General features: G+C 43.1%; 1 protein-coding gene across 11 annotated transcripts; it reads left to right on the forward strand.

The window, feature by feature from the left end:
• Window positions 1–748: 748 nt before the first annotated feature.
• Window positions 749–12926, forward strand: ZSCAN16 (zinc finger and SCAN domain containing 16). Of its 11 annotated transcripts, none has more exons than XM_033093886.1 (6): window positions 749–900; window positions 1428–1843; window positions 2943–3075; window positions 6350–6822; window positions 11192–11284; window positions 11831–11967. In XM_033093886.1, exons 2-5 carry the CDS (start codon window positions 1457–1459, stop codon window positions 11204–11206), a joined length of 1008 nt encoding a protein of 335 aa, XP_032949777.1. In that variant the 5' UTR covers window positions 749–900; window positions 1428–1456; the 3' UTR covers window positions 11207–11284; window positions 11831–11967. The 11 variants fall into 11 exon arrangements, with proteins under 11 accessions (XP_032949777.1, XP_032949781.1, XP_032949783.1 ...); XM_033093890.1 differs by having other exon boundaries at window positions 6350–6438; XM_033093892.1 differs by having other exon boundaries at window positions 6362–6438.
• Window positions 12927–13566: the final 640 nt, after the last annotated feature.

The following is a 13566-nucleotide window of genomic DNA, read 5'->3' on the forward strand; positions in this document are numbered from 1 at the left end:
TTCTTTTACATTATAGGTACAGGATCGTTAATAACATTTACAGCACAGAGTTGGGGGACACGATAACAATGAAGGGGTTCTGTGGTCTCCTGCTCTGGTGCATGGGCTGTGCCTCTGGAAAAGGAGATCACTCTGACATCTCAAAGGTCTGTTATCCTAGATGCAAAAAGACAACAGGCAGGCTTTTGTCAAGGAAGGTACAGGCCTAGGAGGTGACTACCTGCCATGACCATCTTTTAGTTAGGAATTTTCATGTTCAGACCATCCTGTGTGGTTTCCCTTGGTCTCTGAGTTTGTTGGGTCGCCGGTGCTGGCCTCTCCTGAAGTTGTGGGATTCAATCTGTGGCCCCTTTTTCATCCACATAACCATCAATGGGGTAATTATTAATAAACTATGGCACACACAAATAATTGAATACTATGCAGTTTTTTTTTTTTTTGAAAAAAAGAGCAAGATCCAGGAAGTCCTCATGTACAATTCCCAAAATCAATTGATAGGAGAAAAAGCAAGATGCAGAAATGCTGTCATTTGTGTAGGGGAAGATAATTACGAAAAACATTGGTGGTCAAAACTAGATTCTGGGGTACATTTATTCTTTTTAAATATTGAACCATCTGAATGCATTATTCATATTGCTTTTTAAATAATTAAACCAGGAAAATCTCAAGACTAGAAAACTTTTTTTAAAAGAGCAAAGAAACCGAGCTTGCCGCCGGCAGTCATATCAGTGAATGGACAGCAGCCGTGCCCTCCCTCGGAGGGGCTGCCACCGAGACTGCCTTCCTAGAGCGGCCGGAAGTGCAGGCTAGCGGCGCCGGCGCCAGTTCGTTCTGAGTGACGCCTTTGTTCCGAGCCGCCCAAGGACGCCGCTGTGGCCCCTGTTCCTCTCCACGGCTGAGGTGAGTCTCTTTCCCGCCTTCTGGGTGCAGAAGAGGGGCAGGCGCAGCTGTGGTCAGCGCCCCCCCCCCCCGGATATCTACAGGAGAGGACGGGCAGAAGGGACGCCAGTTGCCAGCGGCTGTGCGGTGGCAGCCATCCAACCCCGGTCCTGGGGTGGCGCACGTACCCAAACCACTGCGTCCTGGGGAGCCGTGCATCTCAGGCTGAACAAGGCTGGTAATGCGGGGCATTTGTTCAGTGCTGACTCGTGCCGGTTGCCAGCCTAGGGACTTTGTGAACGTCCCTTGTGAGCAACATGAGAATTTTAGATAGAGCTGCAGCTCTAGGCTAGGTGAGGGACTTGTCCACAGTACACAGTCCAGATTCAAATCCGTGCCCTCCTTCGGTGGTCTTTTTAACAGTCTCCTATGAGACTTCTCTACTCAGCTCTGGTTGCTTGCCCTCATCAGTATTCATGGTCACAGCAGCTTTTGCTATTTCTCCACGGTGACACCTTTTTTTGTGCTTCTCCTTGAATCAATCCCAGGTAGAGGATTAATCTGAAAACCAGTCCGGATGGCCACAGCCCTGGAAACTGAGGAACAAAAAGGACTTAGAATAGTTAAGACGGAAGACCGCTGCTGGGCACAGGACTCCATCCCACAGAAGTACAGTCCTCGCAGGAGGGAGGTCTTCAGGCAGCACTTCCGGAAGCTGCGCTATCAGGATGCACCTGGGCCCCGGGAGGCGCTCACCCAGCTCTGGGAGCTTTGCCGCCAGTGGCTGAGGCCAGAATGCCACACCAAGGAGCAGATTTTAGACCTGCTTGTGTTGGAGCAGTTCCTGAGCATTCTTCCTGGGGACCTGCGAACGTGGGTGCAGATGCACCATCCCGAGACCGGAGAGGAGGCGGTGACTGTGTTGGAGGGTCTAGAGGGAGAACTGGATGGACGTCCAGAGCAGGTGGGAGCGGTCCTCTGGCTTAGAGAGCAGGGTGTACGGACCGAGCCCAAGCAAAGGGCACATGGAGTTATTTATTTAACTTGTTGCCTGACAGAAGACAGGGCTCGGGGCTGAGTAAGAGACACTAGACTGAGTTTCTTCGGTATGGAAGGCTAGGGTCAGTGAGAAGGTACGGGGAGGCACATAGGTATCAGAAAATCAAAGAATTAGCTTTTTTAAAAAAAAAAATTATTTATTTTAAGTGTGTTTGTCCAGGACCCATCAGCTCCAAGTCAAGCAGTTGTTTCAATCTAGTTGTGGAGGACTCAGCTCACAGTGGCCCAGGGGGGGGATCGAGCCGGCAACCTTGTTGTTAAGAGCACTGTGCGCTAACCAACTGAGCTAACCGGCCACCCCAACAAACAACTTTCTGACATTCATAGCTCCCTATAAAATGGGCTGCCCTGTAGTGAAAACCTCCCTTGCCAATAGGAGTACTGAAGGTGGGGTCCAAGTAGATTCAAGGATATTAGAGAACAGCACTGTCCAACAGAAATATAATGTGAGCCACACATGTAATTAAAACTTTCTAGTAGCCTCATTTAAATAAAAAACAAGTGACATTAAATCACTTATTTGACTATAAATATGTAATCAACATAAAAAATGGGACGTGCATTTTTTTTTGTAGTCAGTTTTCAAAATCAGGTGTGTATTTTACACTTTGCACATCTCAGTTCTTACTAGCTCTATTTCAAGTGCTCAGTAACCACATTTAGCTGGTGGCTGTCATACTGGACAACATAGTTCTAGCAGAAATGCCTCCATTGGCAGGAAGTTGGGCCAGATGGCTTTTAAGGTACCTTCCAAGTTGCAAGACTGTGATCTGGACCCTAGCCAATCATTGAGAAGTGACACCGAGTTTCACTGTCCAGTGTGCAGAACTGCAACCATTATTCTCTGTCTCTTTCTTTGTAGTCATTATTGCCACTTGCAAATTGAATGAGAATTTGTCCCTTTCTCTGTGTCTGATCCCTGGTAGATACTGCTTTTGATCTTTTCTCTGAACTTCTTTCACAAACTATACCTCACAAGCCCAATTATGCTTCACTGTTCCCAGGTCCCAGCCACTTCAGAAAGACAGGACACGCTTTTGGACAAGTTGGCCCCCGTGGGAAGGCCACGTGAGTCACTGACTGCCCAGCTCCATCCCCAGAAGACCCAGCAGGAATCTGGGGAGCCCCAAAGTAGTGGTAAGGAGCAAGTGTTGTGTGTGAGAGGAGACGTGGTTCCTTGAGTTAGAGAGGAGCTCTCTCACTGTCATCTTCTAATTTCACTTCCTGCTTGCCCACCTCACTGTGGAAGATTCTGTCCCCCTTCCTACCCTTGACGCATAATGGAAAGAATTATATTAGTTTTTCTTTACACATAAAAGCTGTTGTTTGACCTAACAGGTGGGTGATGAGACTTAAATACTCATTCAAGTTAATGATACCTTATACGTCTACCTGTTTTTATCTGACAATTCTAGCTGCAAATTCCCATTGTTAGCAGAATTTGTATGACATCCTGTACTCATCTGTTAGGCCTTTCAGGTAGAATACCACAGATTGGGATGCTTAAACAACAGAAATTTATTTTCTCACCATTCTGGGGGATGGAAGTCCAAGATCAAGGTGCTTGCAGGATTGTTTACAAGGCTTCTCCTTGGCTTGTGGACTTGCTGTGTCTTCACATGGCCTTTTCTCTCTGCACACACACTTCTGGTATCGCTTCTTTTTCTTATACATGTTAGATTAGGGTCCCATCTTTATGCCTCATTTATCCTTAATGACCTTTTTACAGGCTGCTTTTCCAAGTATAGTCACAGTTGGGATTAGAGCTACAACATACGAATGGGGGCATAATTCAGTCCGTAATTCACCCCCATGCTAAAAGAAGTAGGGACAAGAGCAAGGGTCAGTATGCATGGCAGGCTTTTGCCTCTCTGCAGGGCAGGCTGACCACGTTGTGGTTGTGTTTGCCCCCTGATCCCCCTGATCAACTCACTAGTAGAAAGCGGGGTGTCTGGCGTATCCTCAGGCTATACTCAAAAGCAAACTTGAAATCCAGTTTACCCGGCTCTGCTGTTTTCAATGCCACCAGTCCTTTGTCCAGAGGCTCTCATGTCCGTGATGCCTCCCCTGAGTTCCATGCTCACCAGTATGGTTCTCTCATTCGCTAAGATTCCTGCGGTGGTTTGTCTAATCTGAAAACTTACTTGAAGCTAAGATTATTTCTGGGTGATATCTGTGAAGCATGGCATTCACTTATGTAAAATTTAAAGGAGTCTTTTAGTGCTTTAAGGTAGAGTGCTGGTTATTGGTTCGCTTTAGAGGTGCAGTTGAGACCTCCACTCTGTTCATTCATTCCTCTTCGATCAAACACTTTTGAGCAGCAGCGATGTGCCAGGCACCATGCTTGAGGCAAGGAATACCAAAGTAAGACACTTCAGTTCTCAAGAAGCAAGGCAGTGGGCATGTACACTGTGCTATCTCCATGGCAGCCTGCAGGGGTCACGGGGCGTTTGCTGGAGTTGAGGTGGTCGGTTGGGTGGGAACTAGGAGGGGGACATTCCAGGCAGAGAGAACAGTGCGGGGTGGGCGTGGGGAGAGCATAAGAGCATCATGCGTTCTAAGATCAGCAACTCTTCTGAGTTTGATTTTGGTGTGGAGAATTTTGTGGAAGGGAAAATCAAAGGATAGTGGTGAAGATTCCTGAACACAGAGCTGATGAAACATCATCCTATCAGATGGAGGTCTGTTACATTGTTTTAAGTAGAGAAGTGGGTGACACAGAAATCAAAGTCCGTGATTCCATTTTTTAAAAATTACATAGAAAAAGATTGGAAGGATCACCTCCAAATGTAGACAAAGGTTATTCAAGATAATGAAATCACAGGTGACTTACTCTTTTCTGTTTTCCAATGTTTGTAAGTGAATGAGCACACAACTATATTAGGGAGAAAAAAGATATAAACACCAGAGGGTCATGGGGAGACCACTCTCAGATATAGAGCAGGCTGCCAGAGTGGAAGTGAGGCTGGAGAGGAAGGAAGGAAAAAACTAAAATTCAGGAGATATTTAGTGAGTAGAATGAATAGATCTGATTGGATATTGGGGGGTGGTATTTTAATACAATACAAGTCTACGGCTTGAGCAACTTGGCAGACAATGGTATCAGTAATTGAGAGGAAAATCAGAAGGGGGCTATACAGGCATACCTCTTGTATTGCCCTTCACTTTATGGTGTCTCACAGATGTTATGTTTTTTACACATTGGAGGTAAGACCATCCACCAGCACACTCACTTTACTGGAGTGGTCTGGAACAGAACCCACAGTGTCTCCAAAGTGTGCAATATATGTGTGAAGAAGAGAGGGAGTGAATGCAGTTTTTACACATGTGCATTTGCAGTGACTGTGAAACATGAAGCAAATAAAGTCCATCAGGCAGTGCGGTTTAAAATACAGCTCTGGACATAGGGGAAGGTATGGGAGGAGATGGAGACTTGGGAGTCGTCCCTGGGTAAGTGACAGAAGACACAAGTGTAAATGAGGTTGACCAGAAAGAATGAATAAAGAACACCATTTCAAGTTTGTGTGGAGGAAGAGGGTTCTGGAAAGGGCTGTAGGAGAGGTAACAGAAGCAGAGGGGGTGGTATCACTGAAGCCACGGGAAGCATTTCAGCCAGGTGTAGTCAGTGCTTCTAACAGGACATAATATCAGGACTGGGAAGTTTCAGAAAAAAATTCAGCGCGACACAGCAGACCGGTCGTCCACTGTCACTCCCTGCTACCTCCCTCCCTCCTTTGGTGGTTTCCACTCACTGCATTGCTCTCCGATCCCTGATCCATTGTCCTCTCCACTCACTGTCACTCGACTGTACTCCCACGCACCACCTATGTGTAAAGCCCCTGCATGGGGATGTTTCAGAAAAAAATTCAGCGCGACACAGCAGACCGGTCGTCCACTGTCACTCCCTGCTACCTCCCTCCCTCCTTTGGTGGTTTCCACTCACTGCATTGCTCTCCGATCCCTGATCCATTGTCCTCTCCACTCACTGTCACTCGACTGTACTCCCACGCACCACCTATGTGTAAAGCCCCTGCATGCTGCTCCCAGACTTGCACCTCCCTCGCCATCTGCTCTTCGGCCTCCCCGTGTTTCCCCCTGAAGTGTCCTTGGATGGGTTGCCGTGCGTGATACCACTTACCACTGCTTGTGCACAGGGTCGCCAGGTAGCATCTTTCCCTTCTCTCTTCATCTGTTCCCAGATGAAGTCACACCCTGCTGCTGCTGTTGCCCTTACTGGTCTCTTAATGTCATCTCTTTTGTCGTCAATACATGTGCTGATAGTGCCAAATCTCTAATTTGTACCTTGTGTGTGACTTTCATTGCTTTATAACGCATCTGTAACATTTGCATGTTCTGTCTTGCAGAAGCTTTTTGCTTCTCAAATCTAAACTAGTACCTGTTTATGTACTAGTGTTTGTTACAGGTGAGAAAACCAGGACTACGAATGAAGAGGTGTCCCAGAAGGAAGATATGCCCACTGACATGGAATTCATTGGGAAGGTAAATGACAGACTTAAAGACATTCTTCAACATCCAGAATCCAAAGATGCTACTGAAAATGAGGGCAGATTAGAGTGGCAACAGAGGGAAAGAAGACACTATAAATGTGATGACTGTGGGAAAAGTTTCACTCAGCGCTCAGCCCTTAGTAAACACAGGAGAACTCACACTGGAGAGAAACCCTACGCATGTGATCAGTGTGGAAAAGCCTTCAGTCAGCGTTCACATCTCATTGGACATCACAGAGTACACACTGGAGTGAAACCCTACAAATGTAAAGAATGTGGGAGAGATTTCAGTGGGCGCTCAGGTCTTACTCAGCATCAGAGAATCCACACAGGGGAGAAGCCCTATGAATGTGAAGAGTGTGGGAGGCCCTTCCGCGTAAGTTCTGCACTTATTAGACATCAGAGAATTCATACAGCACAGAAACTCTACGAACATGGTGGAAATACCGACGTGCCTTAGGAACTCAGGCCTGGCTGGCAGAATCCACCCTGGAGACTGTAGGGTGCCCGAATGTAGGCAGAGCTTCAGTTGCCTTTAAAAGTTTCTCTGGCACCACAGAATCTACCTGAGTAAAATTTCCTTTTATTTCTAAATTAGTTCAGTTTTTTGGAGGAATTAAGAGTTATTTCAGAAAGCTTTGTCCATTGACAAAACAGCTTACTTGCAGACCAAGATAACCATGTTTCCTGGGTGGAAGACGGTGAATTCCAACTCTTGGCTCCTTTTTACGTGACCATTCAGGGTCTGACTTTAGACCAGACAATTCCGATTTTTCTCTGCCTTCTTTTCCCCTTTTGTAAAATGCAGATAATATAACTGAGGCCTACCAGATACGTTAAGTAAAAACAGACGAAAACTGCTTTTCAAATTAAGAACTAAACAATAGTATTTGTTTTCCATCGTTATTGATGTAATGGCCTAAATATTCCTTTATTATCTTAAAGTAGGGGGTATAGTCATTTTGTGTAATTTTTTTGTTTGCCAATGATAAACAAAGAGGAAACCCTCAGAAAAAAACAGGCAAAAGAAGACATTAAAGTGGGAAGGAAAGCAGTAAGTGGTCAGTAGGAGCTGCTGAGGATAACAGTGGGTCAGGGATCCATAAGTTTAGATAAATCACTTCTCTTCTGAGTCTCAGGTCATTGCAGACTGAGGGAGATGGGTGCAGTTGGTCCAGAGCAGCACTGTCCAGTCTGGCAGCCAGTGCCCACATGTGGTTGTATAAATTCAAACTGCACAAATAAAATGGGAAATTCACTTCCTTAGTGACATAAGCCACATTTCAACTGCTCAGTAGTCACATGTAGCTAGCAGCTACTGTATTGGACAGCACAAGCGATAGATCATTTTTATCGCAACAGAAAGTTGTGAAAGGCATTGCTGTCCCAATTGATCACTGGTAAGTTACCTTCTGGCGTTGATAACTGTGACTTAGTTCAGGAAGGTAGTGAAAGAGACACCCAAGGAGGCTGCAATCGCAACGGGAGATAAAGTACAAACACCTGCAAAGAAAATAGTAATAATGGCACTTTTTCAGCCTTTAAAAAGGAGTGTATTATAATCAGAGGAAGATGATATTAAAGTAAATAGAGTAACCTAATAATTTAAATTGAAAGCTGAAATTACTACCTCATCTGTGTGAGAAGTGTATAATTACCTTTACAAGGTAGCACCCCATCCCGTCAGATAACCTGTATGAGTGAGAAACTGGGACACTCAGGACACCAGTAGTTTAAAGACAGTAAGCAATCCAAATTTTTTCTTTTGCCTTCAAAGTGTTCAAGCATTTCACATACTTGAACAGTTTTACATTCCTAGTTTGAGAATTTTTTAACATGACAGGAATTGTGGCCACAGGCCCAGCACGTTACAGTTTATAGCAGTCAAACTGCCAGGAACCACCCATTCTAGGAATAGCCTGAACAATGAGGAAGTGATCTAATCCTGCAATAAAGATGATTATGCATACTTGCTGTTTTTGTGTGTTTGAAGGGGGAAAAATCACTAGAATTATTTTTGTGTCTACTACTATTGGAATCGTAACACCATAAAGATAAGCTCAGCTTTTATGTCTTTTGAACAAAATGCTCTTTTGAAAGATAATGTAAGTTTACTTTGAATGATTACATAAGCTGATACAAATTTTTTAAATATCAGGTTTCACACTTGTACTTGTTTTTGTGACTTAACGTGAGCAATGTTTCAAAGCATTTGAAACAGGATTTTTTAATGGTCGTGAAGAGAGAAAAGTGAGGTACTAAAGTTAGGTGCTTACTGAGGTGTATATCCTCAAACGCCAAGTGAAGAGTAGTTCCACCCAAACCTTTTTAGGTTTGGTGTTGATCCCAAATTGTCACCATAGTGTCTGTCATGACATTGAGCAGTGGGGCAAAGATAAGAGTCAGGGAGGGACAGAACAGTGGGGGCCAGAGACAGCCTGTGTAGGCAAGAGAAGAAAGTCTAGTCCAGTGGGATCTGGGACAACTGCAGGCATAAGGCAAGGGAGGCATGAGGTTAAAAGAGCTCTAAGTGACAAGCAGGTGATGTCCTAGTAAGTGGTGTAGAGAAACAGAACGGTGAGGATGCAACCAGTTGGAAAGAAGAGCTCTGAGGTCAGGATAGCACAGAAGATCTACTAAGTGAGGCATTAGTCACAGCTACTGTGTTCTAGCAGAAGCCGTCCTGGATGAACAGCGCCTGCTCGGGAAGAACCCAGAACATGGAAGGCAGTTTCTCAGATGGTGTGTCAAAAGCATGTGCTGTTCCTCCCATCTGGAGGGATTTTTTTTTTTTTTTTTTAAGGAAGGCAAAAACTCGTAATTTATAGTTTTCCTGAGCTAACCGGACAGATGTGCTTGTATGAGGAATGTATGAGGAAGAATGGGGGCAGCTCTGAGACACAAAAGGGGGTGGTGGTGAACTGGCGATTCTGAATGAGGAGTCAGCAGCTGTGAAGGGAGGAGACAGATGAGTGATGGGGAGGAGGGGTGGGCCTTGGTGAAAAGGGAGAAAGCAAGACAGGAGGAAGGGATGGAAGGAAAAGAATAAGGAACAAGGGGCTAGGGAAAGGAACAAATGATGAGATGGGGATAGGGAAAGAAGAATGACAAGTAATTCTAATACTGGCGTCAATCATATTTAAGACAAAGGGTCATATGATGGAAGCCATGCAGAGATGACAGATGAGCTTATCCCAAGGTGCATTGTCTCATGTGCACAGCACATAATATTTATGTTATCTTTATTGAATGGGACTATGCTTTCATCCTGAGCATGAAATCATTTATAGTCTTATCAGAGTCCATCCACAGTGAAAACACAACTAGAAACTTGGAAATGCTTCCAAACAATCTGTTCTCCCATTAGTAATAATGTCATGAAGGAGTTACGCTGAGTTCCTGAAAGAACAGCTCTGGGTCTTTCTAACTCAAACCTTTGAGAGCAAACTTTCTCCACCTTGGTTCTGATTTTTTGGGCCAGACAATTCCTTATTGTGTGTCTGTCCTCTACATTGTAGGATGTTTAGCAGTATTCTTGGCCTCCACCCACGAGATAACACTAGCACCCCCACTTGTGACGCAAAAATTTATTAAGTGGGGCAGGTGTCCCTGGAGCGGCATAATCACCCCCAGTTGAGAACCACTGATCTATAAGAAAATAATCTGATTTCCATGACTGTTCCACATCATATACGATAAGATTCTACTTAGAAATGGGACATACGACCAGCACTGTTAGGCCCTTGTCCTACCCCACAAAATGATTCCCAGGGTACCTAAAGGCTAGGCAGCAATCGTGTTAAAGAAGTAGTCTATTTTAGGAAGCCATACCTTATTTTTCAAGACTGGAGAAATCTGTCCTCAAACAAAGCTTGCATAAAGAGCTTACATGGTAGTTTCTGAGGCATTTTTCCCTCCATGCCCCACTCTGGGTGCTACCCTCCTTTGCCCCTTGACTTAACCTCTCCTTGACCTAGGTCTGCACTGTCCAGTACAGTAGCCACTAGATACATGTGACTGCAACTAAAACTAAATTTAAAATTTAAAACTGGTACTCAATTCAGTTATTGGAATGGCTTTAAGTACGTTTGGAGTAATTTTGGGTATATGAATCTACTTTTTCCGTTTAGAATTTTATGTAATCTTAATTATTTTCAACACAAATTTAATATTTGAATTAAGACGTGCAATAAGTATAAACACCGGCTTTCAAAGACTGAAAAAAAGAATGTAAGATATTTGTAATTTTCATTCTGATTAGATGTTAAAATAATATTTTGGATATACTGGTTTAAAAAATATATATTAAAATTAATCTCACATGTCTTTTTACTTTTTTAATGTGCCTACTGGAAAAAGGAAAATTACATAGGCGTTCACATCATCATGTCCTATTTATTAGCCAGCACTGACCAAGATCTTCACACCCTTGGGATAGGTCCAGTTCTCTATGTTCCAAACCACCTCTATGTTCCAAAAGGGGGTGGTGGCGAACTGGCGATTCTGAATGAGGAGTCAGCAGCTGTGAAGAGAGGAGACAGATAAGTGATGGGGGAGGAGGGACATAGGAGGGATGGGCCTTGGTGAAGAGGGAGAAAGCAAGACAGGAGGAAGGGATGGAAGAAAAAGAATAAGGAACAAGGGGCTAGGGAAAGGAACAAGGCCAAGTTCCATGATACCAGTGACCGTATACCTATGTCTTATCCATTCATTCAACAAGTATTGAGTGCATGCCCCTATTCTAGGTACTGAGGCTATAGCGAGGAACAAAAGAAAGAAGATCCCTGCTCTTAACATGCCTGCATTAAAGAGAGACAAATGTCAAGCAGGAATAAGTGGTATGTGGAGTATACATGTTTTGCATTCCAAATTCACCCTTTTGCAAATCAAACTCACCTTAGGGGTGACAATAGAGGTAAGTAACACAGTAATGTCATTTTTTCGTGATTTTATTTGTAGTTACTTATGCGGTCAGGTGAGCTGTACTGAGTAGCACTCGATAGGTGACCAATCAATACATATACATACATTAATTTGATCGATACATTGTAAATAGATTGCTGTCAATTGGTGGGCTGCTATGACTTTAAATCAAGTTACTTACAGAAAATTACTCTTTCCTGTAAATCTACAAATTCAAGGTAATTAAATGTTGATATTGCATATGTACATAAATGAGGCCAGTCTAGAGAATATCCATTTAGGAAAAAATATAATTGTTCTGATTTTACATACATTGTTACATACCATACACAAAGAGAAAGATAACTGCATCAACATTTTTTCATTTTACTCTGATTCTTAACTTTGTGATGTTAGTGAGCATTTTACATATTTTGATTCCATTAAGATGTTTTTATATAAATCCAGAATATTTTTTTCAGACCCTGAAAATGGATATATCACCACATATTGAATCAAGCTCCGGAAGTCCACTACAAACACATTTGCACTGGCGAACGCAAATCACATCGTCTGAATCATCGAGATCCAGATCAAGAAACCCCATTGTTGGACACAATAATCCACCTAGATACAATCGTATCAGTCATGATAAAAAAAAAGGTGTTAATAAAATGTCATGAAGATAGAAGAACAATGAATAAATCTGCTGAAATCTCTGGGATTAATAAAAATACAATAAAGTCTATTATTAATTAATATAACAAATGGCAGTGAATTGATAGAAAAAATGCATCGCTATTAAACAAAATTGACCAAATAATTGAGGAAAATCCGTGCATAACTTTTACGGGGAATTCGTGACGTCCTCGAATCCGAACGTGGAATTAAGCATAAATTTCCTTAGGAATGGACAGGAAGAATTATGGATCACATGAAAGTGTGCATCATCACTACTAGTTGATTGTCGAAAGTCAGCACAATTGAGATGTGCAAAGTGTACGCATGAATTTTTCTTGAAACGCCCCCTAAGCAAGACGAAAAACAATAATATTCATTGATGAATCAGGATTTAATTGCCATCTTCAGCGAACGAAGGTGAAATCGAAAGTTAATACACCAGCTCATGGGACCGTGCCTACATAGGACGAAATGTTTAATTACAGCAATAAACATTCAGGGAATGGTCTGGCATGAAGTAATTGCACATTCTATGGTTACTTCAAATATTTTTTGCGAATTTCTTCAGATTATTGCAGAAATTGGATGAAGACAATCTGGAGGAAGTGTGGTTTGTTTTGGACAATGTAAGCCTCCACAAAACCACAAAACTTGTTGGTCAGACAAGATTATTATTTCTACCACCATACTCTCCAATGATGAACCCCATTGAAGTTTTTTCAAAAATTAAGTTCTGCGCAAGAAATATTTTGGCTGATCCATCAAACCATGAGCATTTAGTAGATGTTATTGATCATTCTGTTGCAACTATTACTCTTACAGGGTTGTCATAATTATTTTATGAATATGTATACGAAACTACCAGGAGCAGCGGCAAGAAAACCGTTATAAATGAAGCTACAGTAAGTATTTCTGATGTTAAAAAAGTATTTTATGTTTATTATTAAATACATGCAATAAAATGTTTAATTTTAAGAACAACATTGGATTTATGTTTATTACAAAGATTAAGAAAACATTTTTTGTGGAAAATTTTGATCTGCAAAAGGGTGAATTTGGAGTGCAAACCCTGTAAACAATGAATGGAAATGAAACTGACTAGTACTGGTACTAGTCAGAAAAGGCTTTTCGGAGGTGGGGGGCTGTCATTCTAACTGCCATCAAGTGCCCAGTCTTGGGACGTTCTGCAAACGACCCTGCAGTCTCCGCAGTGGGCATGAATCTGATGTGTTACGAACTGTAAGGTCTTGTGTTTCAAGGACTGGATCAAAAAGACGCGGTGGAAGATGAGCTCAGAGGGTTGCTTGACACACCGAAAGTGCTGCGTGAGTGTCGCCCCAGCCACTACCAGTAGGTGTTCGTCACTGTCTTCCGCTCAAAGGCACTTAAATCGGCTAACGGACATCTATCCGCTCTTGCGTTGTTGTCGTTGTGTGTTTCAAAAGAATTCGTGTAACGTCAATTACCACCATTCCGAAATGCTCCCTAAATACCTACCCCGAACCTTAGCGGCGGAGCACAGTCCCCCGCCCCCCGC

Source organism: Rhinolophus ferrumequinum, chromosome 22 (assembly GCF_004115265.2).
Source record: "Rhinolophus ferrumequinum isolate MPI-CBG mRhiFer1 chromosome 22, mRhiFer1_v1.p, whole genome shotgun sequence".
NCBI lineage: Eukaryota > Metazoa > Chordata > Mammalia > Chiroptera > Rhinolophidae > Rhinolophus > Rhinolophus ferrumequinum.